Below are 22,114 nucleotides of genomic sequence, written 5' to 3'. Positions count from 1 at the left end.
AGGCGTCCGATTGGTCAATTTACAGAGCGCCCTCAATGGCAGGCGTCTGATTGGCCAACGTTACAATCAGTCACCAACTGTACTGACTTAGCCCCTCCCTTCGTTGCACCGACTAGATGTCCGACCAAAGGCAGCATTTGTCGAAAACATCCAACTCGGCCGCACGAATGGAGCCAACCGCCGCATCCTTGGCGTGTTTTTAAACGTGGATCATGTCCGGACCGGTAGACAAACGTGTATGAACGCACTATAACTCGCTAGATAGGAGCCCGGAGGAGGAGGTGGTGGATCGGACTCCCTTCGGTAAGTTGGCGTCGTTACCCCCGCGATGGAGGCTACTGACGTGACCCGCAAGGACCACCGCAGTGTCGGCCACCAGACATCGACGCCTCGTTGAACAACGCAATTAAGGGCCGAAAATTGCACACACCTGTCTTCGCTTGTCGACAACATCCACAACTTCTTGGTCGGCACCAGAGCAAGAAGTTTAACGGGTGAACGTTAGCCCCCCTGGAGCATGATGACCAGCGTAGACGTGACCTAAAGAGCACATTCGTGTCACCCCTAACCTGGAGTTGTTCTCGAAAGTACTTTTTTTTTTTTTCTTCAATTGTGTTTAAAAGAGCACTTACCGTCCTCCTTCGACCACCATGTCAGTCAAAGAGAACCCCTGTCGGAAATTCCAAGCCAACATTTTTAATAAGAGCAAATGTCAAAATTGTTTTAAGCCTCGAGAATCTCACCTGCTCAACGACGAAGACCTCAACCAGGTGAGTACCTTATCGCTACAATTTTTCCCCATGGGTAGAAAAAAATCTGTATAAAAATTTTCACTCAAATGACAAACATGCAGAGATGGCCAAAGTACTAAGTACCTAAGTAGAGGTAAAGATATAAAATATACTTTAAAAACACTGGTAAAAGAAGTACTGATTTAATAGACTTAATTACAAGTAAAAAAGTACAGACTCTGAAATGCACTCAAGTACAAAAGTAAAATTTAAACATTTTTACTGTCAGCCTAAGGTAGCCAAAAGTTGTACTCAAGTAAGAGTACTGTTGGTATAGAATCATACAACTCAGAAGAAAAAGATTTTCTTGTTAAAAAAAAATACTAAGAACCATTGTGCAGTGAAAAAAACTATCCAAATGGAGAATAGCCACTAATAAGTGGGGGTTTGTACCCCAAAAATTCCAAAAATTCCCAACGGAGAAAATGTGGCTGTCCACTCCATTGAACTTATACAGGTGGATTCACTCACATTTATCAGCTATGCTGACATCTGTTTCCTTACTGAAAAACAATGTGAGTTCTGCCAATTTATATCTTTATCTCCAGGGCCATGCATACATCGTGGATTGCCCCCGACCCCACCGCCCCCCGCCCCCATCTTACTCCTTTTTAAATGCACACAGCTCTTTCTACAGTGAGGATCAGAGAGTCTGGGGGTCAGGAAAACTGCAATTTGCTGTGCTTTCCCTGCTGGTTTTATGCCATGGAGCATTAATTTTGGCAAGCACCAATCGAAACTTCTTGTATGTTCCCCAACTTCCTAGTAGAGTTCTTGTGGGCTGAAATGCTGACATTTTAAGATGAGAGCGCATGGCAGCTTGTTTTTTTTCATCATCCATTCATCTATTTTTATATGCCGCTTATCCTCACTTGGGTCGCAGGTGAGGCACAGTTTTCTGTTTTGTAATTATAGATTTCACTGCAATTGTGAGCAGTCATGTCCGTGACTGCCTGGCTCCGTTTGATTGGTCGAATGGCTCAAAATGTCACGAGTTGTTAGATGAAGCAAATGGAATTGCTCAAGCGATTATAAAGACCCGTAGGTAGCAAGTGGAATGTAAGTCAATGTAAAAAAAAAAAAAAAAAAAAAAAAAATTATTGTTCTGTCTGTCACTAAATGCCGTTGGCATAAATATGTGAACAAAGATGCATTTTTTTGCAGTGAATATATCATTTTCCAACCCATTAAGTGGAATTGGATCATTTCCAGCGGCACACCTGAAGAGTTCTCACGGAAGACTAACGTGCCTTGACAGTGTTTGGGAATCCCTGCCATATTGTGTGGTGCATTATTAACATGAACCCAACACTAGGATGAATGGCCATGCGCAAGGTGTGTTTCTGCTTCATGTGTCAACAGAGCCTCGAAGTGCAAAGGTTTGTTTCATTGAACTCAATTAGTCACCAACCCAGGGGTGCTTATTGACCTTAATTTCATGCTGAACTAGGCCTGTGCCAAAGCTTTCCACCTCACTTGCTACTACCGTCAGCTTTTGCTGATGAATTGGGTCAGAAACCGTGCAAAAACGATCGCCAGCTTCATCATCTCCTATTTGCCACACTCTCCAAACTCTAATGTGGAGTCCCACAGGGATAGGCTCTCCGTAAATCGCATTACTGTATGTTCCATTTTGTTGATTAATCACAAATGGTCGTATTCCCACAGCACTTCCCAGCTGGTCAGAGAGTGATGGCTCTGGAAAACTAACAGCACACTTTCCTTGAAATATGATGGAAAATAGCTCGTCTTTCCCTGTGGAACACCGGCTGTCAACCTCCAACCTAGCCAGTCATGTCTTAGTTGTAAAGTTTTCCTTTAGCGGAGTGCTTGGAGGCACGCTGGTGTCATTCGGTTCGTGTTTTTAGCCCAGCTGAGTCGCTCTGAGGTCGGGGCCCAATTCGTTCCGGAAAACTGGATAACATTTTAGAAATCATTTTTCCTGTCAGAAACAATTGGAACTGACAATTAAGTGTGCCCATCATAAAATCTTGATCAATACTTCAGGTAAATTTTTAACATTTGATTGTGGTCAAATAACTTTTTAGAAAGTGGAAAACTTGGGTTTGTGCATCAAGGTTTTCAACATTTTTTCAACGGGCAATCAAGTGTAAAAAAAGAAACTAGATTCCTGTATTCCTACTCTGTTCTTTGGTTCATATTTCTTCCTCTCATATCTACTGTATGTTGTCTTTATCACTTATCAGTACTTAGTGTCAGCGAGTACTCAAATGTAAGTACTTGTACTCACACTCCATTGTGCCTTTCGAGGCATTTTTTATCCAGAGAAATTAGGTTTTTCAGTCCACCCCCTTCCCCTTACCCTGAGGAACGCCTGCTGTCAACCTACAAGTTGAGCCGGCCGTGTGTGAGTTGCAAATCGAAGAATGATTGAAGGCCCATGTGTTTCATTCTTTTACTTCTTCCACTGGACCTCACGGTCCACAACTCAGTTGAAGACCCAGACTAGCGTTTGGGTTCTGGTTTGAGCAACGAGGAGGTCGGGAGCTGTTGCGACACACGCAGTTTAACCGCGAAACCATTGAAGGGGAAAACTTGACCTGGAATTATCAGAGTGTATTTTTCAAAAGGGGCTGCTGTCAGGTCATGTGAGGATTGAGGAAAGACAATATAATTTTTTTTCCCCCTTCCCTCCTGAACTCTGCACAGTCTCCTTGTCTTTCAGGCATATTTTTACAGGCTTGGATGCAGCCGGTATCAGTGCGATTCCTTCCTGCAGGCGGGCCCGTTATCAGATAGCTCGGCTGCAAACCGCTGACAGTTGTGTTGGGAGCTTAAGATTTGAAAATCGCTCTTATTTCGTTTTGTTGACAGAGTCACCGTAGCAGAGCAATGCGCCGTACCTTTTGCAATCAAAACAAAAGCGGATTTTAAGGCGGATTATACGTGGCTTTGCATGGGGATGAAGTTATGACTGTAATCAAAACCCCTGACGGAGGAGCTGGACGGCTGTAAATGTCAAGAGCTTTTTCAACTTGATTTCTAGCCCAGTGTTTGATGGATTTTTTTTTTTTTTTGAGCGCACCGTTGCCTTCGCAGATGATTTACATCTTCTCGTTCGAGCTCAGACGTCTCGCAAGAAATTCCTCGCGACATTTCTTGCCATTCACACATGAAGCCAGCTGTGGTTAGGCAGGGCTTGTTTGACTCGAAATAACTGCTGACTACTCAAGTGGCGGGAGTTCAAGTATGTGGCCCAACTATTTCAGAAAGCATGCCAGGCCAAGTCACATTTCTGAAATTGAAATTGCAAATTCAGAGCCGCAAAACGCTCCCAGCGTCTGCGCTGGCTCTCTGCAAGTTTCTTATCCCCCACGCCCGCCAGTCCACTCTCTTCAGAGGATCAGAGGAAAAAAAAAAATCATGTGTGTTGGCTTTTCCCTTTCACTGCCTAAAAGCAGCATGGCGCACTGGAATAAAGCCAGCGGGGAAAAGTAGCCTGCAGTCAACGCAAAACAAGCAAGTGAATTTGACTACCCTGGCAGCAATCACAACTGTACTGCATTTGATTAGTTAAATGATGTGGTCGCCGGGAATGAGCTGTTGACTAATCGAAACCGCCGCCATTTTTATAAGCGCTTAATTGTCCTGTTGAGATTTCTGTTTCATGGTTGGTCTTCATAATCCCATTTTCTCATTAACAGGCAAAACCCATTTATGGTGGATGGTTGCTCCTTGCACCAGAGGGAACCAATTTTGACAATCCTTTACACAGATCTCGGGTAAGTGGCTTCAGTTTTGGGGGAAATTGTGAAAATCTGTGAAAATGGTGGGATGGTTGTAAAAGAATCACCTTGACGTGACTGGCCAAAATGTGAAATTGACAAATTTTTGACAAGGGAGGTTTTGACCTGACGCCAGCGATGTTTGAAGGAAATTGTTTTGAACATGAAAAGAAAGAACTACGCCGTACAAAATTTGGCCAATGAAACTGTTCCCCCATTCAATTTACCTGAGTTATTTATTTTTGGTCATGGCTAAATGGCCTAATGACACACTTTCCTTCGAATCAGTGGTTACCCCATGCAGTTGCAAGTTACTTAGTTATTATCTGGACGCCTGTTAGTTTGTTAGCTAGCTGGTGGCTAGCACCTCAAGTCGCTCCGTAGAAAGCCCCGTGACGACCAGGCAAGATGTATTCCAGCCACCCTAAGCTACAAGCAGATATATTTTTTTGGCGCATGCATGTCAGGATGTGTACGGATAAAAAAAAAAAAAAAATTGCCTGACATTCATTTTTCAGCAGTGTGTGATTTCATGCACTTAGCAGACATGCCCACAGCATTTGAGAACAGAGACAAATGCTTGATTTTTTTTTTTCATGATTTATAATGTCCTCTTTTATTTCTTTTTAAATCAGTCAAATTTGGTAAGGTTGTTAACGACACACTTCTCTGTGGTGTGTCAATTTCAAAGACATATTTGTTTTCACTTTACCGGGACTTCTAATAATGGGTGTGTTTTCATTTTGGTATCTAAACTGGGACTCTTTGGGAAAAACTGGACTTCAGCTTCCTGTGGGAGTGTTTTTCCCGGAGCGATGAACGCTGGTTCACAAGCAGTAATGAGCCTGATATTGACTTGATTCCTTGAACCCTGCTCCCTTGCCATCGTGTAACATGAGACCCTCTCCGTTGCACCGCCTTCTTTATCAACCCCCAGATAAAACCGTGGGGGTGCATCCCAAAAGTGGAGCTGGGAGAATGTGGGGGAGGTGATGGAAAAGTCCCAGTTCTCACAGCCGCTCTGATGGCTTCCATATGTTTTTTTTTTTTTTTTGGTGGTGGGGGGGGGGGGTCGTTTCGTGTATGAAGCACCTCCAGATCATCCACCCCTGCTTTTGTCAATAGGCTGCTGCTTACACCGACAGCACTGATCTGGTCGACCTAGTCGCGTGACCCGTGCCAACGTGAGCAGCTTAAACGGTGCGCGAACATCGTTGTCAAAGAAATACATTTGGGTCGAGTAATATTTCCGAGCAGGACTGCACTGTATTTGCATGTGACAACAATGTTAACTGCAAGGTTCAGGCAGACCCGTTGGGACCTTCCAATGTACTTTTAGAAGGAGCTACTCAATATTTCATGGATTATGGTGCAATCCGAGCCCGCAAAAGTAAGGTAACACTGTCGGTGACAAAGTGGTGGGTAAAGATAAGCGGAGGCGTGAGAAAATTGCTCGTTGCGATAACGAGGAAATGGACTAATGAAAATTGTCACCACTTGCAGAGGACAGGACACAACACTGTAGAGCACTGTGAACCAAGGCACTTGTTTCACATTAGAAAATAATTTACGGCACACCGCCAAACAAAATGTCGCAAAACGTAAACACAGGTTGATTATGTCCCTTCTGCTTTTTAGTGTAAGAGCATTTAATTGTTCTACCTGTCACTATACAGTGCTGGCTTCAAAATGTGATTTGGTCCATGCTAAATACTTTTCCAAGAATTCTCTTTCCAACACATGGTAAATGTTTACCAAAGGCGGGCTAGTATATTTACTTTTTGCATGTGTGTGTGCACTAGAGTGCATTGATCCATTTTTTTTTTTTCTTCTAAACTTGGAATGTTATTGCAGGGCGGCACGGTAGGATAGTGGTTAGCACATCTGCCTCACAGTTCTGAGGTTTTGGATTTGAATCCACACTCTGGATTTCCTGTGTGGAGTTTGTATGTTCTAAAACATTCCAAAAACGTGCTTCTTTGCTTAATTGTAGACTCAAAATAGCCTTTAGAGGTGAGCACGTGCCCTGCGATTCACATCCGGGAGTTTATGCAGTGACGGGGAGTGTCGACTCCCAGAATTCCTAACATGCAAAAAAATGTTCGGCGTGAGTAAAAAAAAAACAAAAATAAAAAATCTGTTCTGTGGCTCGCATTCCTCCGCTGTGTCCGAAAGCGACCTTGACTTTTATGTCAGGGAAAGAAAACCAAGTCGTTGGGAGTCGAATGTGGCTAGAAGGGCGGGGAGCGACAAATACACTTTGTGCAGCCAAAAAATAGTCACACTTTCAACACTTGTGTGCCAAGTTGCATGGCGTCGGTTCCAAAACGTTGTTTTAGTCTGGCGGCAGGGGACGAGTATGCAGCACTTTTTTTTTTTTGGCGATGTTACTACTGAAGGGTCACTCTGACCCTCGTTTGTGATTTTCTGCAAATATCAGTCAAATCCCTTTGACTTTGGCTCTAAAACCTCTGCTGTATTAAAAGCTAATATGATTTGAAATGTTTCTCATCTGTCAATGTGAATAATGCAAAGCTTTGTCTTATTTTTTTTTTTTTCTGTACATGCAGAAATGGCAAAGGAGGTTTTTCATCCTTTACGAGCATGGTTTACTCCGCTACGCTCTGGATGAAATGGTGAGTAAAAGCAGCCTTTTTCTCTACTCAGATATTTGTCGAACGGTCAGGGAACAAATGCATTGTCTACCACTTTGAATACTTTTGTTGCACCGACTGCAAAGTTGATTCATAAGACCTTGCCTACCTTCCCACAAATCTTCTTTTAAATGTGAGTTCATCAAACGTATCGGTTTCTCCTTCGCCGATTGTTCCTTTATACCTGCTGCTAATGAAAACCTGCACTGTATCAAACAATAGGAGGGAAGTGACTGCGGCCCCTGAGACTTCTCAAAGGGGTCCGTTTGAAACTGAAGAGCCAAGTTTGCCTTGCTGGCGAATGCAGTTGACAAAATACATTTGAAGTCTGGTTAACTTTAAAGTCGGGTGGTGATCGTTTGAAATTTGCGTCAGCGTGACTACTTTCATTACCGATCAAACGAGGGTGAACAATTAGTCGACACTTGCTCAGCGGATCCTCGCGCTATTTCGCGAATGTGTTCGATGTCCAAACTCGCGTTGCGGTGTCAGAAGAGGAATGAAGTTACACCACACACGGTGTTGATGCAGAGAGTCATGTGCCGAGCTCTGTCTGTTTGGTTTGTGGCCTGTTCAAATATTGTGCAAGATCTTCCTGATTCCTTCGAGTTCCGAAAGCAAAACTGGAATAACTGCCACCCCGTGTGCCAGGAAGATCGATGTCGTTTTTACAGTGCCAGAAGTTCCATATCGAATAGCTGCTATTTTTTTTCGAAGTCACCTGTTCATGTTTGGCTCCAGTTGCACTGTGTCACGTGACTGAGCCGTGACGAACCCAGAAGCAGCACTTTTCAAAGCACGGGATGCACACGCTGTATTCTGGCCAAGCATCAGCGCATCCTTTATTTGACCCTTTCTTTCTTCATGTGGCATGTTCTGGCAGAAGAGTGTGTTTATATAATACGGATGGAACGGATTTGAGTTTAAACCTCGAGGGGAAATTGCGTTTTCCCCACAGATTGACCTGTAGGCTGAGTGATTTTTTTTTTTTTTGTATTCATTGTGCATCCTGATGCAGGGTAGATATTTCTCCAGCAAGGTGCTAACATCATAGGAAGCATTGTGAAAAATACTGCACTGTGTCCTCTCGACATTGGAGGGGCACTGAAATGAGCGGCGCCGTTGACGGGATGCTAACACCGGAAGGAAGACTGATGATGTGAAGTAAAAGCTCACCCTTGTCCTCTGTTCTTTGTTCACTGGATGTCAGTCATCCTCTTTTAATCTCCTTACCGAATGTCGGCTCAAAAGGGAAGGAGGTCTGGAGTTGGAAATATCGAGTGACACTAAATGTAGAGCCTCACAGTAATCGTTTGTATTTCATTTGTTGGCTCGTTGTCCACCTCCAGGGCTCTGCTTTCAAAGATGTGCGTCGATCAGATTGTGTGGCATCACCAGCTGCATTTTATCGATTACTGTTTACAGCTGATGAAGTGGAAAATGTCAATAGGCCAAAAGATTAGTTCAATGTTGTAGTACTATACAAAGGTTACATACTCCAGGGTGGTTTATTTAGTGTTTCATTCAGTCAAGAGCATAGCATACTTATGTTTATTCATCTAAACTGTTGTTTATTGTTCTACATCTCAAGGGCAGTGTTCAATATTTTTGAGTTATTAGCTCTTAAAGAAAGGATATACTCAATTTGACATGCTCTATCATAGTATCAGCAGCATAAAAAAAATAACAACGTTGTTGTTTATCTCAGACATAGGTCGTAGTAGATTGACAACATCTTGAATGTTAAGGCCCGATAATGTGCAAACGTCATAACCAACACTGACACAGAGAATGTCAAGCACCAATGCATTTGAAAGTTGGCAGAATTGTGATTTAAATGAATAACTTCACGATGACCACATTGTTAATCATTTGCCAGTCAATATTGCCCAAAAAGACAGCCAGCAATTTTGTTGAAATAAATAGTGAACCTATAAAAAATTGTGACGTTGAAAGCGATGTGGTAGAAAATCTGGGTGCCATTTTTGTGATGGTGCACTTATGAAAAAAACAAAAGTCGGGCGCGCCAGTGCCGAAAGTTAGTCCATTGACAGAATGAAGCCTAACGTTTTAAATGGCATTTTGTGTGTGACATCAGGTCCAATTTAAAGACGGCTGTCTTTTGCCAGTATCACATTGCTCCCGACCACATCACATGTCCTATCCGAGGGAATGTTAGGCTCCTAGATGAGGTGGTGCCCCCCCCTGTTTTCGTCTCGGCCCGCGTTTACGGCTTTGTATCTTGACTTTTAACCAAAGCCAGATGGGCTGCGGTCCCAACCTGCAGGATGTGGCCCAGCTGAAGGGGGGACGAGAGCAGTTTCAGCAAAGGCCTTGGCTATCACAATTCTCTGAGCCCCCGACTTGGAGTTGCCCACCTGTGGTGAACACCCACCGCCACACACAACCACGATTAATCTTTGTGCAAGAAAAATAGAAGAATGCCACGGAGAGAAAATGAATTCAGGCTAGAGGCGAGGTGAGCATAAGTAGCTGCGGAAGACGCGCAGCTCTCACGCAGGACTAATGGGTCACCACAACTTGTTTTTGGCATTGAAAATGTCCAGCGTGTAATGTCATTTGTTGTTTTAGTGCACAGTAAAATACATTCACTTACAGTGAATAACTGCGAACAATTCAAGTCTCCTGTACTAGACTATAAAAGCTGGTTACCCAGGCAACTGGCAGTTATTTCAGGGGGACTTTGTTGCCAAGGGCAACATGTTTTGTCGTTTATTCTAGCAACAAATGCCCAAGGCATGTACTGTATAACAATGGACAGAGTTATCTTTTTTTTTTTTTTTTTTTTAAAAGTAGCTCTTTCTTTATAGGTCCTGGCTGAAGGCAAATGGAACAGAACACTCTGGAAGCATCATTTGAGCTTCTTTTAAGTTCTTTGGCGACTGACAGCAAACAGCAGCGATACACATTTGTGTACTTGGAGGCTGCCTGTCCCCTTGTTGAACTGTCTGACCTCTTTGCAAAATAAAGAAACTGAGCAAATGACTTTCTCTCCTTGTCTTTAACTCATTCACTGCCAGACATTTTCGGACCCTCTTTTACCCTAATGTTTGAAAAAAATAAAAAAAATATTTACAAACAAGTTCCTGGGATTGAATGGCTGGACTGTGAGAAGACAAATTCGTCAATGGCAGTGAATGAGTTAAGCATTTGTTCGGATATTCTCTATCTGGATGAGTGTTTTTCCCCGGCCCTAATACAGTTTAAGCAGAATTGGCACATGGAAGGAAACATGATTGCTGATTTGGTTCGGGGTCCATCAGTCAAGTGTGAACCAAGCCTCGACTTCTGTTTTTCATGTTTGTCTAAAAAGCCTGGATAAATTAAGTGCATGGCAGAGTTCAAAATATTCAACTTGAACAAAATCTGCAAATACCAATTCCATTTACCTAAACTCTCATGCTAAAAAATATACGCGCATATATTATTTTTATTATTATAATATTTCATCATACTTTTTTGCTGAGCTGCAGGTGGTTTTTTTTGTGTGTGATGCACCTGTGATCAAGGGCGCTTGACTACGTAGGCTGCGTCAGGAACAGGTGTTGTCAACAGGGTTCCAAAACAACTCCACAACCTTAAACTCACTCGCTTCAGTGCTCCTTTCTATCAACGAGCTGTTAACGGAAGCGCGCCCGATTGGTAGACGCATCCGAATATAAAACCGATAAATCCGATCAATCAAACGAGATGCAGATGTTTTAACGCCGAGCGGCGAGATTGGCAGCAAATTAATCAAGCTAACGATAACGATGTCCTCACAGTCAGATGTCGCACTAACCGCCGCTAATCAGTAACACACCGCAGCAAGAAATACTGAATGTTCTTCTGTGCAGCATTACTCTGTGGTTTGACTAAGACTTATTATCCCTTTTACCATGTCTTAAGTCAACATCTTAAACGATTAAACCATTCATACCCTTCAAAGATGCCTTGGAAAAATAGATGCGCAATTTGGTTACGTGGTGCTCAGGACTTGTCAGGTGGGTGGTAAGAACCCTTCAGTGCTGCTTCAATCACACTAGGATAAGTGTTAATGATCAACACCCACACGCTAATAACTGTTCTACATTGCTCATGTCACACATGGCTGCCCCGGACTGCGTCCAGTTGACGCTTGTATGCGCATCCGAATTTTTTTTGTTTGACTTTTCTTGCTGCTGCGAGATTGTGTTCAAGCATTACATACGTTTAAATTGGAATTGTCTGTTTAAAAAAATATCAGTGATGTCATGGATTAATGCTTAGTCGACAATTGGGGGGGGTAAAAAAAAATCTGAAATTGTTCAACCCCTAATCCAAAAATTGTTTCACTGTTGCAAAGTGACTTAAATCAAAGCGGACTGTTTGTTGCGTCTACCACGTCTCTCATTATTCTCCACAAGAACATGATGTTCTCATGACGTTTTTAGCCCTTGAAGTCCTTCTCATTTCATGTCAGCTCAATTAATTTCCTGTGTTTACTGGAATTCAAAAATGTGCACCTCTGCCCAATTACACTGTCCAAGACTGGAGTTTTGAGGAGCTTCCTTTTCCCATTTTGTGCATTCTTTGTTAATTTCAGACGCGCCATTCTGCTTTCTCCTCCTTGCAGACGCAAGCCTATGCAGCCCTAACTAGTGTTTACGTTCGGAATTGTAAGCCCTGTGGTATGCTTAAACGTTACTTTCCTCTATACCCCGAGGAGTTTTCTTTTGATGGGCTTTTTTGTCTTATGTCGGACTGGGACTGACGAGAGCATTTCGAGAGATGAATGAGCGGGTAGGAGGATGTCTGGAGTTGCCTGCGGGCTTTCCGTGCAATGAATTAGGAATTAGGACCCATCGAATTAGGGACACTTGAAGGGGGACTTCAGTCTGTCTCTCACGGCAAACACTGGAGATGGACGTGAAGTGAGGGAGTCAACTAGTGAGTAGTTTTGATTCCGTTGCGGGTCTTAATGTGGGATTAAATGGGAATAATTGAGAGAAAAGCAGATGAAAAGAAGCACAGATTTGATCTTGACGAGATCACGTGTGCAAACGTTGTCTTGGTTATTGTGAAAGTGCGTCCTGTGGGTAAGGCATCTGCTGGCTTTGCGGAAGAGGATTGCGCGTGAGTCTTCTTTAACCCTCGCCCTTCCTTCCTTGTGAATCCAGTAGGAACCGATCTGTTGGAATGTAAACTCTCCATTCCCCCCCCCCCCCTTTTCCCCGAGTCATTCATCATGCAGTGAAGGACAAGCCCCACAAGGGTTTGGCTAAAGCCAGCGACCAGGACTGTCTAGCTGACATGGTCATCACCTTTGCTTATCCCATTACTCCCTTTGGTTCACTTTCCCATCGTTGTCTGCTCACTCTCTCTCTCTCTCTCTCTCTCTCCCTGCCAGTCTCTTGTACGTCCGTCTTTCATTCCATTTTGCTCTGGCCAATAAATCATTGGTGCCGGAGAAAGCAGCCAGCCGCATTGTGCAACTTCTCCCTCTCTCTTTCTCCAGAGCCTCCCTCGGCCTGCTTTCATCAGTTTGGTTCAAAAACTGGACCAGGATGGTGACAAAAGGTTTTATGTCAAGTGTCGGGGTGACGGCTTAGCCAGCGCTGAGAAAGGAACTTGTAAAACAGTGGGGCAGACGGGTGTAACTTGTAACTTTGGTTCCTGTTACACCGCTCATGATTATATATTTTATAAGCTTTCATCATTCTAACAGGCCCCCCGAGGGCAACCATAACTGAAATGTGGCCCGCGATGAAAACGAGCTTGACGCTGCAGCACTGCAGTGGACTGTTTCTCCCTGTTGATTGCTTATGTCATTTCCCCAACATGTCTTGGTTGGATGAAGTCCAGTTGTAAGCCAGCCTGATACTGCTGTCTTGTATCGGACTGCAGGCGTAGCAGCTGCAGCGAAATGTCTTTTCAAGTTGCGACAGGTGTATTGAATGACCTTTAACCCTTCACCTCGGCCAATGCGACCATCTGTTTGGCCCCAGGGCCCTGCTATTATGAGAAAGAAAAGTTCAACTGCGGTTTTGACCAGTTGTTTTTTTTTTTTTTTTTTAAATGAAGCTGGCAAGAATGTAGCAAGAGAATCAAATACAATAGATTTTGAAATGAGAAAATTGGTTGTTTATAACCTTGGCCTACTTATGAATGTGTGTCACAGCAATGTGGGATGTGGTGGGTGGTAGTTGTTGGCTGCTATGGTGGTTCTGGAGTTGTCTTCAGGGCTACGTTTTGAATATTTACTGCTCCGCGAGTGAGTCACAGTACTTTGGGAGAACGCTGGAATTGGCTACATTGGAAAAGAAAACCGGTCCAGATGTTACGTTCGCGCAGACTGCCGATTCCACACTGGAAATTGAAGAGACCAGAAGTGATTCAAATAAACAATCCCGAAGAGGTTTTGCAACTGTTATATGGATTTTTACAGCACCCATCAATATGCAGGCAAAGTCTCTGTTTTTCTGAGGGAAATGCACCGCAGCTCCCACCCTTATCTGGACAGAGAACACCTGTTCCTGAACACCTTGGAAGCAGCAGAGAGATGAGTGACAAGACGTTTTAAAGATAAGCACACGAACGCCTGTAAGTTTGCTGTTGTGCTACAACTGTCTGTAACCCCCAGTTTTCCCAAATCAAATAATTTCGCGATTACGTCATTCCCAGCTTTCGATTACGCTTGATTCTGGAGTGACACTTAATGCCTGCAAGAAAGCGTGACCTGATAAGACCGGCCGCAAAAAGAAAGACATTATTGTTGTATTGATAAAAGCTGAATATCACAAGAGAAATGTTATCAGTCTGGGAATGCACACACCCACTTGGACTAATTCCGCTAAGACACTGTGAGTGTGAACAACAGGCCACATGACAAAAGTTCAGCGGAGCACCTGTTTAGGTCGTTTTCCCAGCCAATCTGTCACCATCCAAAATGATTTCTCACAGTCGTCTTCTCGCAATTGATGACGTATGCGTCATTCATAGACGTTACGTCAACCCCATGACCAAAGCTTGCACTTTTGAATAGGGTGTGCGTGTGCGTTTTTGGCCCACACCTATTTAGCTATGCAACTACGTCACCGGGGTTCTTCTTGGTTACAATGCTACTTTTTGCAACAACCAGTTTGGAAGTAGTGATGCTCGACTTTCTCTTCATCCCCCAACACTCCCCTCCTCTTCCTCCTCCTCTGCATCCCCATCTCTGACGACGCTGGCCTGTTAACAGGCCGCATGAAACCACCCACGCTCCTCTCGCTTTTTGCCATGAGGACCGGCACTCTGGCTGCCCACGTTCTCTAAAATACCTGCTTGGAAATGTGGGACCGTGAGTTTGTAGCTGTCCATTTTGAGTCACGGAGGCTGCTATGTAACCGTTGCTAAAGCAGATACAGACGAATGACCCGACTTGCCAGTTTTTGCGATTTTTAAGATCACTTAAACTTGAGCTACAAGTGCGGCATGGTGGCAGTCTTGCCTATATAATTACTGAATATTCTTCAAAAGAGAGGTTAAAAGCTGTTTATTGCCACTCTCAGCTGAAGGTTACTCTCAAACTAAACCCAAAACAAAAGATTGATGTGTTATTACGTCTGCTTCCTGAATGCTAACGATTAGCATCGATGTGATGGTGGTGTTACCTTTTGAAGCAACGGATCTCTGAACACAAATTTTTTGTCACACTGCCGCAACAACCCGTTTAAAGTTGCCATAATGCTGCTGTCAAATCACAGAAATAATCATAACTTTGTTCACAACCAGCCTATTAACTGAATCCCCTAATCCAAGTTGATTCCTGCATCTGTTTGGTTGCACGACTGTTACGGGGAGGCTCGGCCGAGTAACTTTCGAGGTGACTCCATCCCTCTGGCACCCGAGGACATTTCCCCCAACCCGCGGCAGCTTGCGGGCTCTGTTGTATCCAAAAACGTGTTTACCTCTATTGTCCCAGGTTGCTAAGGAAAGTTGTATTGCACATTTTCTGTTATCGGTAATGAGCAGGATGTTGTAGCCACGAAGAGACCCGATCGCTTGCCATATTCGTGAGTCAGGATGATGCAGTGCCAGCTCATCAGAGTTCCTTCACACTTGACGTCTTGAGGAACAAAGACGAGCGAGTGTGGGTGCAGGGTGCTGACCTTGGAACCTGTTTGCGGGTTCTTGTCGATACACGTCTTGAAAAAGAGTAATACAGAATGAAGGCGTAGCATTTGAATTTGTCAAGATCAATCCTGGCAGACAATTGACACGTAATACCAGACAGATGTTTACAATCATTTTACAGGTGTTTGTAACTAAATAACTCAGGCAGTGAGCAATATTTTTTTTTTTTCCTGCAGAAGCGTGGGTCTGATTTAGAAAGAATGTCGTGGAAAAGTTGTGATGACTCAATTACAGGTCACGTTCCATTTTGTTCTATCGTGCTACTCCCTTTAATTGAATGGGATTACCCGCATATGTTTCTCAGTACTACAAATGGCTCTGTGAAACTCAAATGTTGATGCACAAGATGAAAATGTACTTCACAACCCAAATATTCAACAAAATAATACGCCAGCTGCCAATGCGAGTTGATAGCTTCGTTCTCCTGCTGTGTCACAAGGGAGGAGATATTTATTCGCACTTGCTTATTACTCACCAGTCAGTATTTTTCACTGTTTGACTTCTTATGACAGAAATATGCGTTGTCTTCCTAATTTCCATGCACTGATCCCAAAATCTGTTGTCTCTCCATTATTTCCTTCTGCGAGGGTGAAGGGGGGGGGGGGTGAGTGCTTCTATGGACTACAGTGGCTGACAATCCCACATTGTGCGAGCTTGTGCTGTTGCACAAAGGGCCCATTGTGGTCGGACATGGCCCAGAGAGAGGGGACAGGGTCTGGGATAGGTGACAGAGGTGTGGGTTCAAAGGGGGCCCGGTCTGGGGGCTACCGTGGCCCTGGCTGGACCGAAATAGGGTGTGTGTGTTGGGGGTCAGCTGACCCAAGGCCAGTGCTGGGAGGGTCCACACGTGTGAGCGGAGTCTCGTGCCGCTTTCCTCACAAACGCCTCTTGCAAGTATTCACTGTAGCGCCACACAGCCATCTTATTAATGCAGCAGGCTTATTGTTCAAATGGATTCAACTGTAATCGGGTTTTGATTTCTTTGCGATTGCGATGTGAATTCAAATCTTGGCGCTTAAGATGCTTGTTGAACTGTTCCCAGAATCAGTATTTTTTTTTTTTTCTCCATCCTGTTTTGATTCCCAAGTCAAGGACAGCGTGCCTTCTGTTTGTTTACACAGACAGAAGGGCCTAGCAGTCAACAAGTCATTCCACTAAACCATTTATTTCCCGGCGTCCCATTGACCACCAGATCCTTAATCCGCCTCGCTACTTTTCCTTCTCGGCGGCCAAAGCTGGCTCCTCTCGCCAAGTCTGAGAGTGACAGGGCTCTCAGGTCAAGCTGACGCCAGTTCTCCCCTTTGCGGTCTGAAGCAGGCCCACCAGGCCCTCGCCCAGCTGTCCCAGGGTCTGTTTGTCAGTCTACCTGTCAAGCACAGCTGTCGTGCTGACCTCTCACCCTGTCGAGGGCCCTTCACTGATTTTTAATCCACGGGCACAAGCGGTCGCCCTCCACTGATTTTAGCCAAGTGGCTCCCAGTGTGGCACTCCTTGAGCGGGCACACCATACTGCCTCGATTCTCATCCCCCGATATTCACGGAATGTAGGGACTGGGTCCTGTTGCGAATAGCAAAAAATAAAAAATAAAAATTAATTGACTCCCCTCTGAAATTGATTTTATTTGGTTATATTAATAACGGATTCCAGGTTTCAGTTTAAAGGCCCATTTTATATTGTCCACTAAAGCAAATCACAAGCATCTGCTTCGTGTTCAATAGTTGTGAGTAAATAAATAAATAAATATCCATCAATTGGTGGTGTATATGTTAAAATATGATGAGATGCATTTGGTTTCACAGTCATAATGTCCCTCTGACGTGAGGTAAAACCCAACTACAATGTGGCCCGGGACAAACATGAGTTTGACACTCCTTGTTTAAGCAATAAATATACCCCAAACTTTGATCCCAAAACACTTAAGTGTAATTTTAAGCCCTTAGAAATAAATAGCTAACAGATCATTTGGTTTCAGCAGAGCACAAACATACACATGCAGTGAAGAGTCTCCAGAACAACTCAGGCTGTGAAACAGCCAATATGTGTCTCTTCTAATTCTACTTACTACTTTCCTATTATCCTAGGCTTTGGCGCCCTGTACATGCTCCAGAAATCCATTAATAGGCGAATTTTTGAATGGTTTGACTTTGCAAATGATCAGCTGCGAATATGCGAGGGATTACTATACTTAAGCGTTTTGACCCAGTCTATAATGTGAAAGAGACCCACATTTCAAGTGACATTTCGCCGGGACACAGCTAGTCAACCGCCCTCGGCTGGGATTACCATCAAGTATTGACTTCTCCATCCACATCAGAGGCCATGCACAGGATTTAATTGCTCTGGTACTGTCGTAGCACGGTAATGCTGCACAAATAGGTTTTTCCCGAATGTGATTTATTGGGTCGCCGGCCAAGTTGAGTGTGATGCCTTTTAATCTTGTCCCGCTCCTATACGCCGATGCACCGAGGGCTGTAATTTATCATTTGTGGCTGGTACTTATAGACACTAAGACACCACAGCGGTTGCGTGCTGTAATTTTTCCCGTATGTGTAGCGTAGTGACGGCAGAACCCAAACGTTGTTCAAAGAACGCTTGTTCTGCTCTGCATTACTCATTTTACTTTATTCAACAACATGTTTCAAAACTGAACAAGAAAAAAAAAAAGATCACAATGCCTCCTTTCATTCTGTACCTCAAGTAAATCATTTTAAGTTTGTGTTGTTTGGTCAGTCTGAGGTCATCAAAAAGTATATTTACATATTTGGAGGCGACAGGCACATGTTCCTCTGCACAGACTGTTGATGTCTGCTGTGCAAATTCTGGCACCATGTTGACGTTTGGGCGGATTATGTGAGAAAATCACATAGCGGGATACGCGAGCGCGTCTGTTCACTTGACTTCCTGCTCTCTGCCGCACTTCCTACATGCTCCTTCTGTTGTACCTTCCAGCCCAGTACTCTTCCCCAGGGTACCATCAATATGAACCAGTGCTCCGATGTCATCGACGGAGAGTCCAGGACTGGTCAGAAGAACTCCTTGTGCATCGTAACCCCTGAAAAGGAGCACTTCATTCGAGCGGAGTGTAAAGAAATTATTAACGGGTAAGCGGGCTTGTGGCTGTCAACCTGATAGAACGTTTGAAAGAACTGGGTCAGGTGAGCAGTGTAGCTTTAGTGCTATGGGCCAAGTTTAAAAGATGAGACCAATGTGTGCTTGCCTTCGCTATTAAAACTACTCTGCCCTCTGCTGGCTTCTTTGGACCGCTTGTGCTTGGTGACTCAAACACAGATTGTTGTTGACTATTGGCAAGGCTGTTTTAGATCAAGTTTGCCAAGCCTTAAAATGCATTTTGGGGCTCATTTAAATATTGTCTTGGGAAGTGCATGTTTAACTCATTCACTGCCAGACATTTTCAGACCCACTTTTACCCTAAGGTTTGAAAAGAAAAATTGGAATAAATTGGCATAAAAACTGGGATAAATCAATTTCAGCTATTGAACGGCTGGACTGTGAAAAGACAAATAAATCCGCCAATGGCAGTGAATGAGTTACTCTTAGAGAAACAAGAAATGTACTCTCTTCACTCTGATCAGTTGGCAGGAAGCTCTGACCGTGTACCCCAGAACGAACAAGCAGAATCAGAAGAAGAAGCGCAAGGTCGATCCACCCACTCAGCAGGTAATGCATTTCAAATGTTTTCTGGTCACAGTCCTATATTGGTACAATAAAAGTAGCATGCTGCCCTATTACACAGTGTAAAGGGTTGTCAGCCCACCCACAATGCAATACTGTTGTTTTCAGTCGTGTGTGCCCACAAAGTTCCCTCTGAGGTCCATTGTCTGGTTCCCCTAACGACGATGCCATGAATTAGCCTGAGTTGACTGACATTACGTAACTCATTTGCAGAGAGAGAGAGAGAAGTCTGACTTTGTGTCAGCCTTTCTAAGTACTTACAAAAAACAGCAAAGCTGATGAACCACAAACAAGGATCGCTGAAAAATCCTAAATTGTTTTTTGTGGGTAAGTGACTTATCATCACATGTCAGTATTTGGAAACAGCGAGGTGAGGATGTAGGAGTGTGATACAAGGACACATTGAGTGGCGGAGCTGTTGCAGTAATTGGACAGAGTTGCGAGTCACACATCATTTGCGCAAAGTGATAAAAGTTTGTGGGAATGGCTTGAGATTGCATCGTGGTAAAATCCTGCGATGACTTCCCTGATGTTCCATGGGACACAAGCATCACACCACTGAATTTCATATTTCTACTGTAAATAATCCATGATACACTTTATAAAGGATTAGCATAATTGTAAGTATTTTATTTATTTATTTGTTTTTACAGTAGAGTAGTCCAATACAAAGGTGCCGCAGGTTAACCGCGACCACGCAAATGTAAAAGTAATATGCAAATTGACACTAGAAGTAAAAAAAAAAAAAAACAGTGGCGCCGGCACAGAATGCTAACATTATCAAGCATCGCATACAGGAGGTTAACAATGAAAGCTTTCTGTGATTGGCAGGGTGGCGTAACTACAATCCAGTGTTTTTCCATTAAGGACATGAATGGACATCCAGTGAGTTTAGTTTAACCTTCTTACTGCATCACCTCTAAAAATGAAAAAGTCGATTCTATGTTTTACTCTCAATCAAGATCAAGGCCAAAGGCCAATGGATATGCGTTTTTTCTTCTCCTTAACATGGGAAACACTGAATTAGAATTGCATGTTGGTGGTGATTGAAAAGTTGTTGGCCCACTTTGATTTTCACTTTCTCTTTTTAAGTATTTCAAATGAACGGAATTCCACATCAGAACTTTGACTACCAGGGTGATTTCAATCTGTTACTACACGATCGGGGCACACGTATTGGGACTCATCTCTAATCAGTTAATCATTCAGGTGTTGAGCTGGACCTCCATGAATCTTTTCACATTTGTGTGGGAGACCCTTTTACTGGTCATACTTCAGAATTAATCACTACGCATTCTCCAAAAGGCAAATATGGGACCAACAAAATAATTTCCAGTTGAGTGCAATGTGTCTCAGTACTTTTGGGTCTTTATAGGGTATATTTCTTTCATCAATCATGTCACTAATTGACTTAATTTTTCTTATTCTCTACTATAGATGACATGCATTTCTCACTCACTTCTATTTTTCATTTTTTTCTAGTCTCGTTGTGACCTTGCCTCCCATTTTCTCCTCTCCTCCTCCTCCCTTCCACTCCTTCCATCCCAAACCCCTGTCCAGGAACCGGGCCCGGCCAAGGTGACGGTGACCAGCGGCAGCGGCAGCGGAGGCAGCATCCCGTGTCTGCCCAGCAGCATCGCCAGCGCCGAGCGTGTCCCGATGAGCCAGGCCACTTTGTGGCAGGAGGAGAACCGCTGGAGTCGGGCCACCATCCCCTGCAGCCGCAGCGCCTCCTGTCTCAGCCAGCTGGGCCAGAGCCAACCAGACTCCACTATCACCACTCAAGATGGTTAGGACTATTGCACTACACTAGTGGGTCTCAAATTGTGGTCCCTGTGAGGGTGGCGGGGTTATTAAATAAACACAAACTGTGTGTACTTGAATGACAGATGGTGGCACCATGAGCACTGGGCGCAAAGTACGAGTGGAGAGCGGTTACTTTTCCCTGGAGAAGACCAAGTCGGAGCCCTCTCCGAAACCTGCACTGAATTCCCAACCGCCGCAGCCACCCCAGCAACTCCCCCTGTCCTCGTCGACATCCTCCTGTTCCTTAGGAGCTCCCAGGTACAATTCTGAACCCGAACCCCAAATTTCACCCTATCCCCCCTCCCCGGGAACTCTTGCGTCGCCCAGCTACTCCACCATCAGCTCCTCCCAGAGCTCGCTGGACTCTGAGCCCAGCGGCGCTACACCCACCTGGGAGGGCCACAGTGGTGGTGGAGGGAGCGCCGCTAGCGTGACTAGTGGAGGAGGGAGAGCGGGTCGGTCAGGCAGGCAGTACGCAGCGCTTTCAGACGTGCCGCGAGCGCGCAGGATGACCTACCGTGAAGCTTTTCATTCGGAGAAAAAGCGACAAGAGCTAAGAGCACGCACGCGGAGCCCTGGACGTGAAGAGGTGGCCCGGCTGTTTGGGGAGGAGCGCAGGTGAGAGCAGACAGATGTTTGTCTTGTATGGCATCTTGCATCACAAATATCAGACAACGATGGCAGCCAATCATTAAAGACCCTGTAAAGTGAATGTAGATGTTTGTTTCTAAGTACGTTATACTTGGTTGAAGATAAATGCTGAGAACATGTACTTAGACTGTGACCCATTTAGTTTTTAATTGTGAAGAACGTAGCTGTTTGCTGTAACCTTTTCACCATTTCAGGGTTGTTGTTTTTTTGAGGGGGCGTGGCTAAAACGGTGATGCATTTTGGAGCCCAACCCTTTTCAAATTTGGCAGGCTTGTTAACAACACTTTCCTGTGTCAAATTTAAAAGACACACAGTGTTATCTTCACTTTACATTGACTTTAATGATTTGGCGCTAAAATACAAAATGAGCATGTCAAGTGTTATGGATTCTACTCAGCTGAGGCGCTACGGAGCGATGAGAAGGCTTTGCTTAAAGCAGTGTTTTGCCAACCTTTCATGACCAAGACACATACTGTATTTGACATTCTAAAATCCAAATCTCAAAATCTGATCTCATCTTAATTTCCTCCCAAATGTACTTCCTCAATGGGAAATCTGCAGCTGTTTAGTTGAACACAGAGCTGATATACATGGAGAGAAAAATGGAGGTCTTAT

General features: G+C 44.2%; 1 protein-coding gene across 7 annotated transcripts in view; it reads left to right on the top strand.

Moving 5' to 3' along the window:
* The first annotated feature begins 78 nt into the window (after nucleotides 1-78).
* Nucleotides 79-22,114, top strand: part of mpripa (myosin phosphatase Rho interacting protein a) — a 39,645-nt gene continuing 17,609 nt past the window's right edge. For 3 of the 7 annotated variants that reach the window (XR_015082451.1, XM_086016159.1, XM_086016158.1), the window contains exons 1-8: nucleotides 79-770; nucleotides 4,457-4,534; nucleotides 7,108-7,173; nucleotides 18,299-18,450; nucleotides 18,943-19,027; nucleotides 19,874-19,927; nucleotides 20,525-20,831; nucleotides 20,932-21,466. Coding sequence is in view for 6 of the 7 variants with exons in the window: in XM_086016159.1 (XP_085872285.1) it covers nucleotides 651-770; nucleotides 4,457-4,534; nucleotides 7,108-7,173; nucleotides 18,299-18,450; nucleotides 18,943-19,027; nucleotides 19,874-19,927; nucleotides 20,525-20,831; nucleotides 20,932-21,466 (1,397 nt within the window). In the remaining variant the exon portion in view is untranslated. The remainder of the gene's footprint in view (nucleotides 771-4,456; nucleotides 4,535-7,107; nucleotides 7,174-18,298; nucleotides 18,451-18,942; nucleotides 19,028-19,873; nucleotides 19,928-20,524; nucleotides 20,832-20,931; nucleotides 21,467-22,114) is intronic. The other 4 variants (XM_086016161.1, XM_086016163.1, XM_086016162.1 and 1 more) reach the window with 4 other exon arrangements.

Source organism: Filicampus tigris, chromosome 19 (genome assembly GCF_054856515.1).
Source record: "Filicampus tigris isolate MCC_2025a chromosome 19, RoL_Ftig_1.0, whole genome shotgun sequence".
Classification (NCBI taxonomy): Eukaryota; Metazoa; Chordata; class Actinopteri; order Syngnathiformes; family Syngnathidae; genus Filicampus; species Filicampus tigris.
Note: the sequence above shows the minus strand (reverse complement) of the source record. Positions and strands in the feature narration are given on the sequence as shown.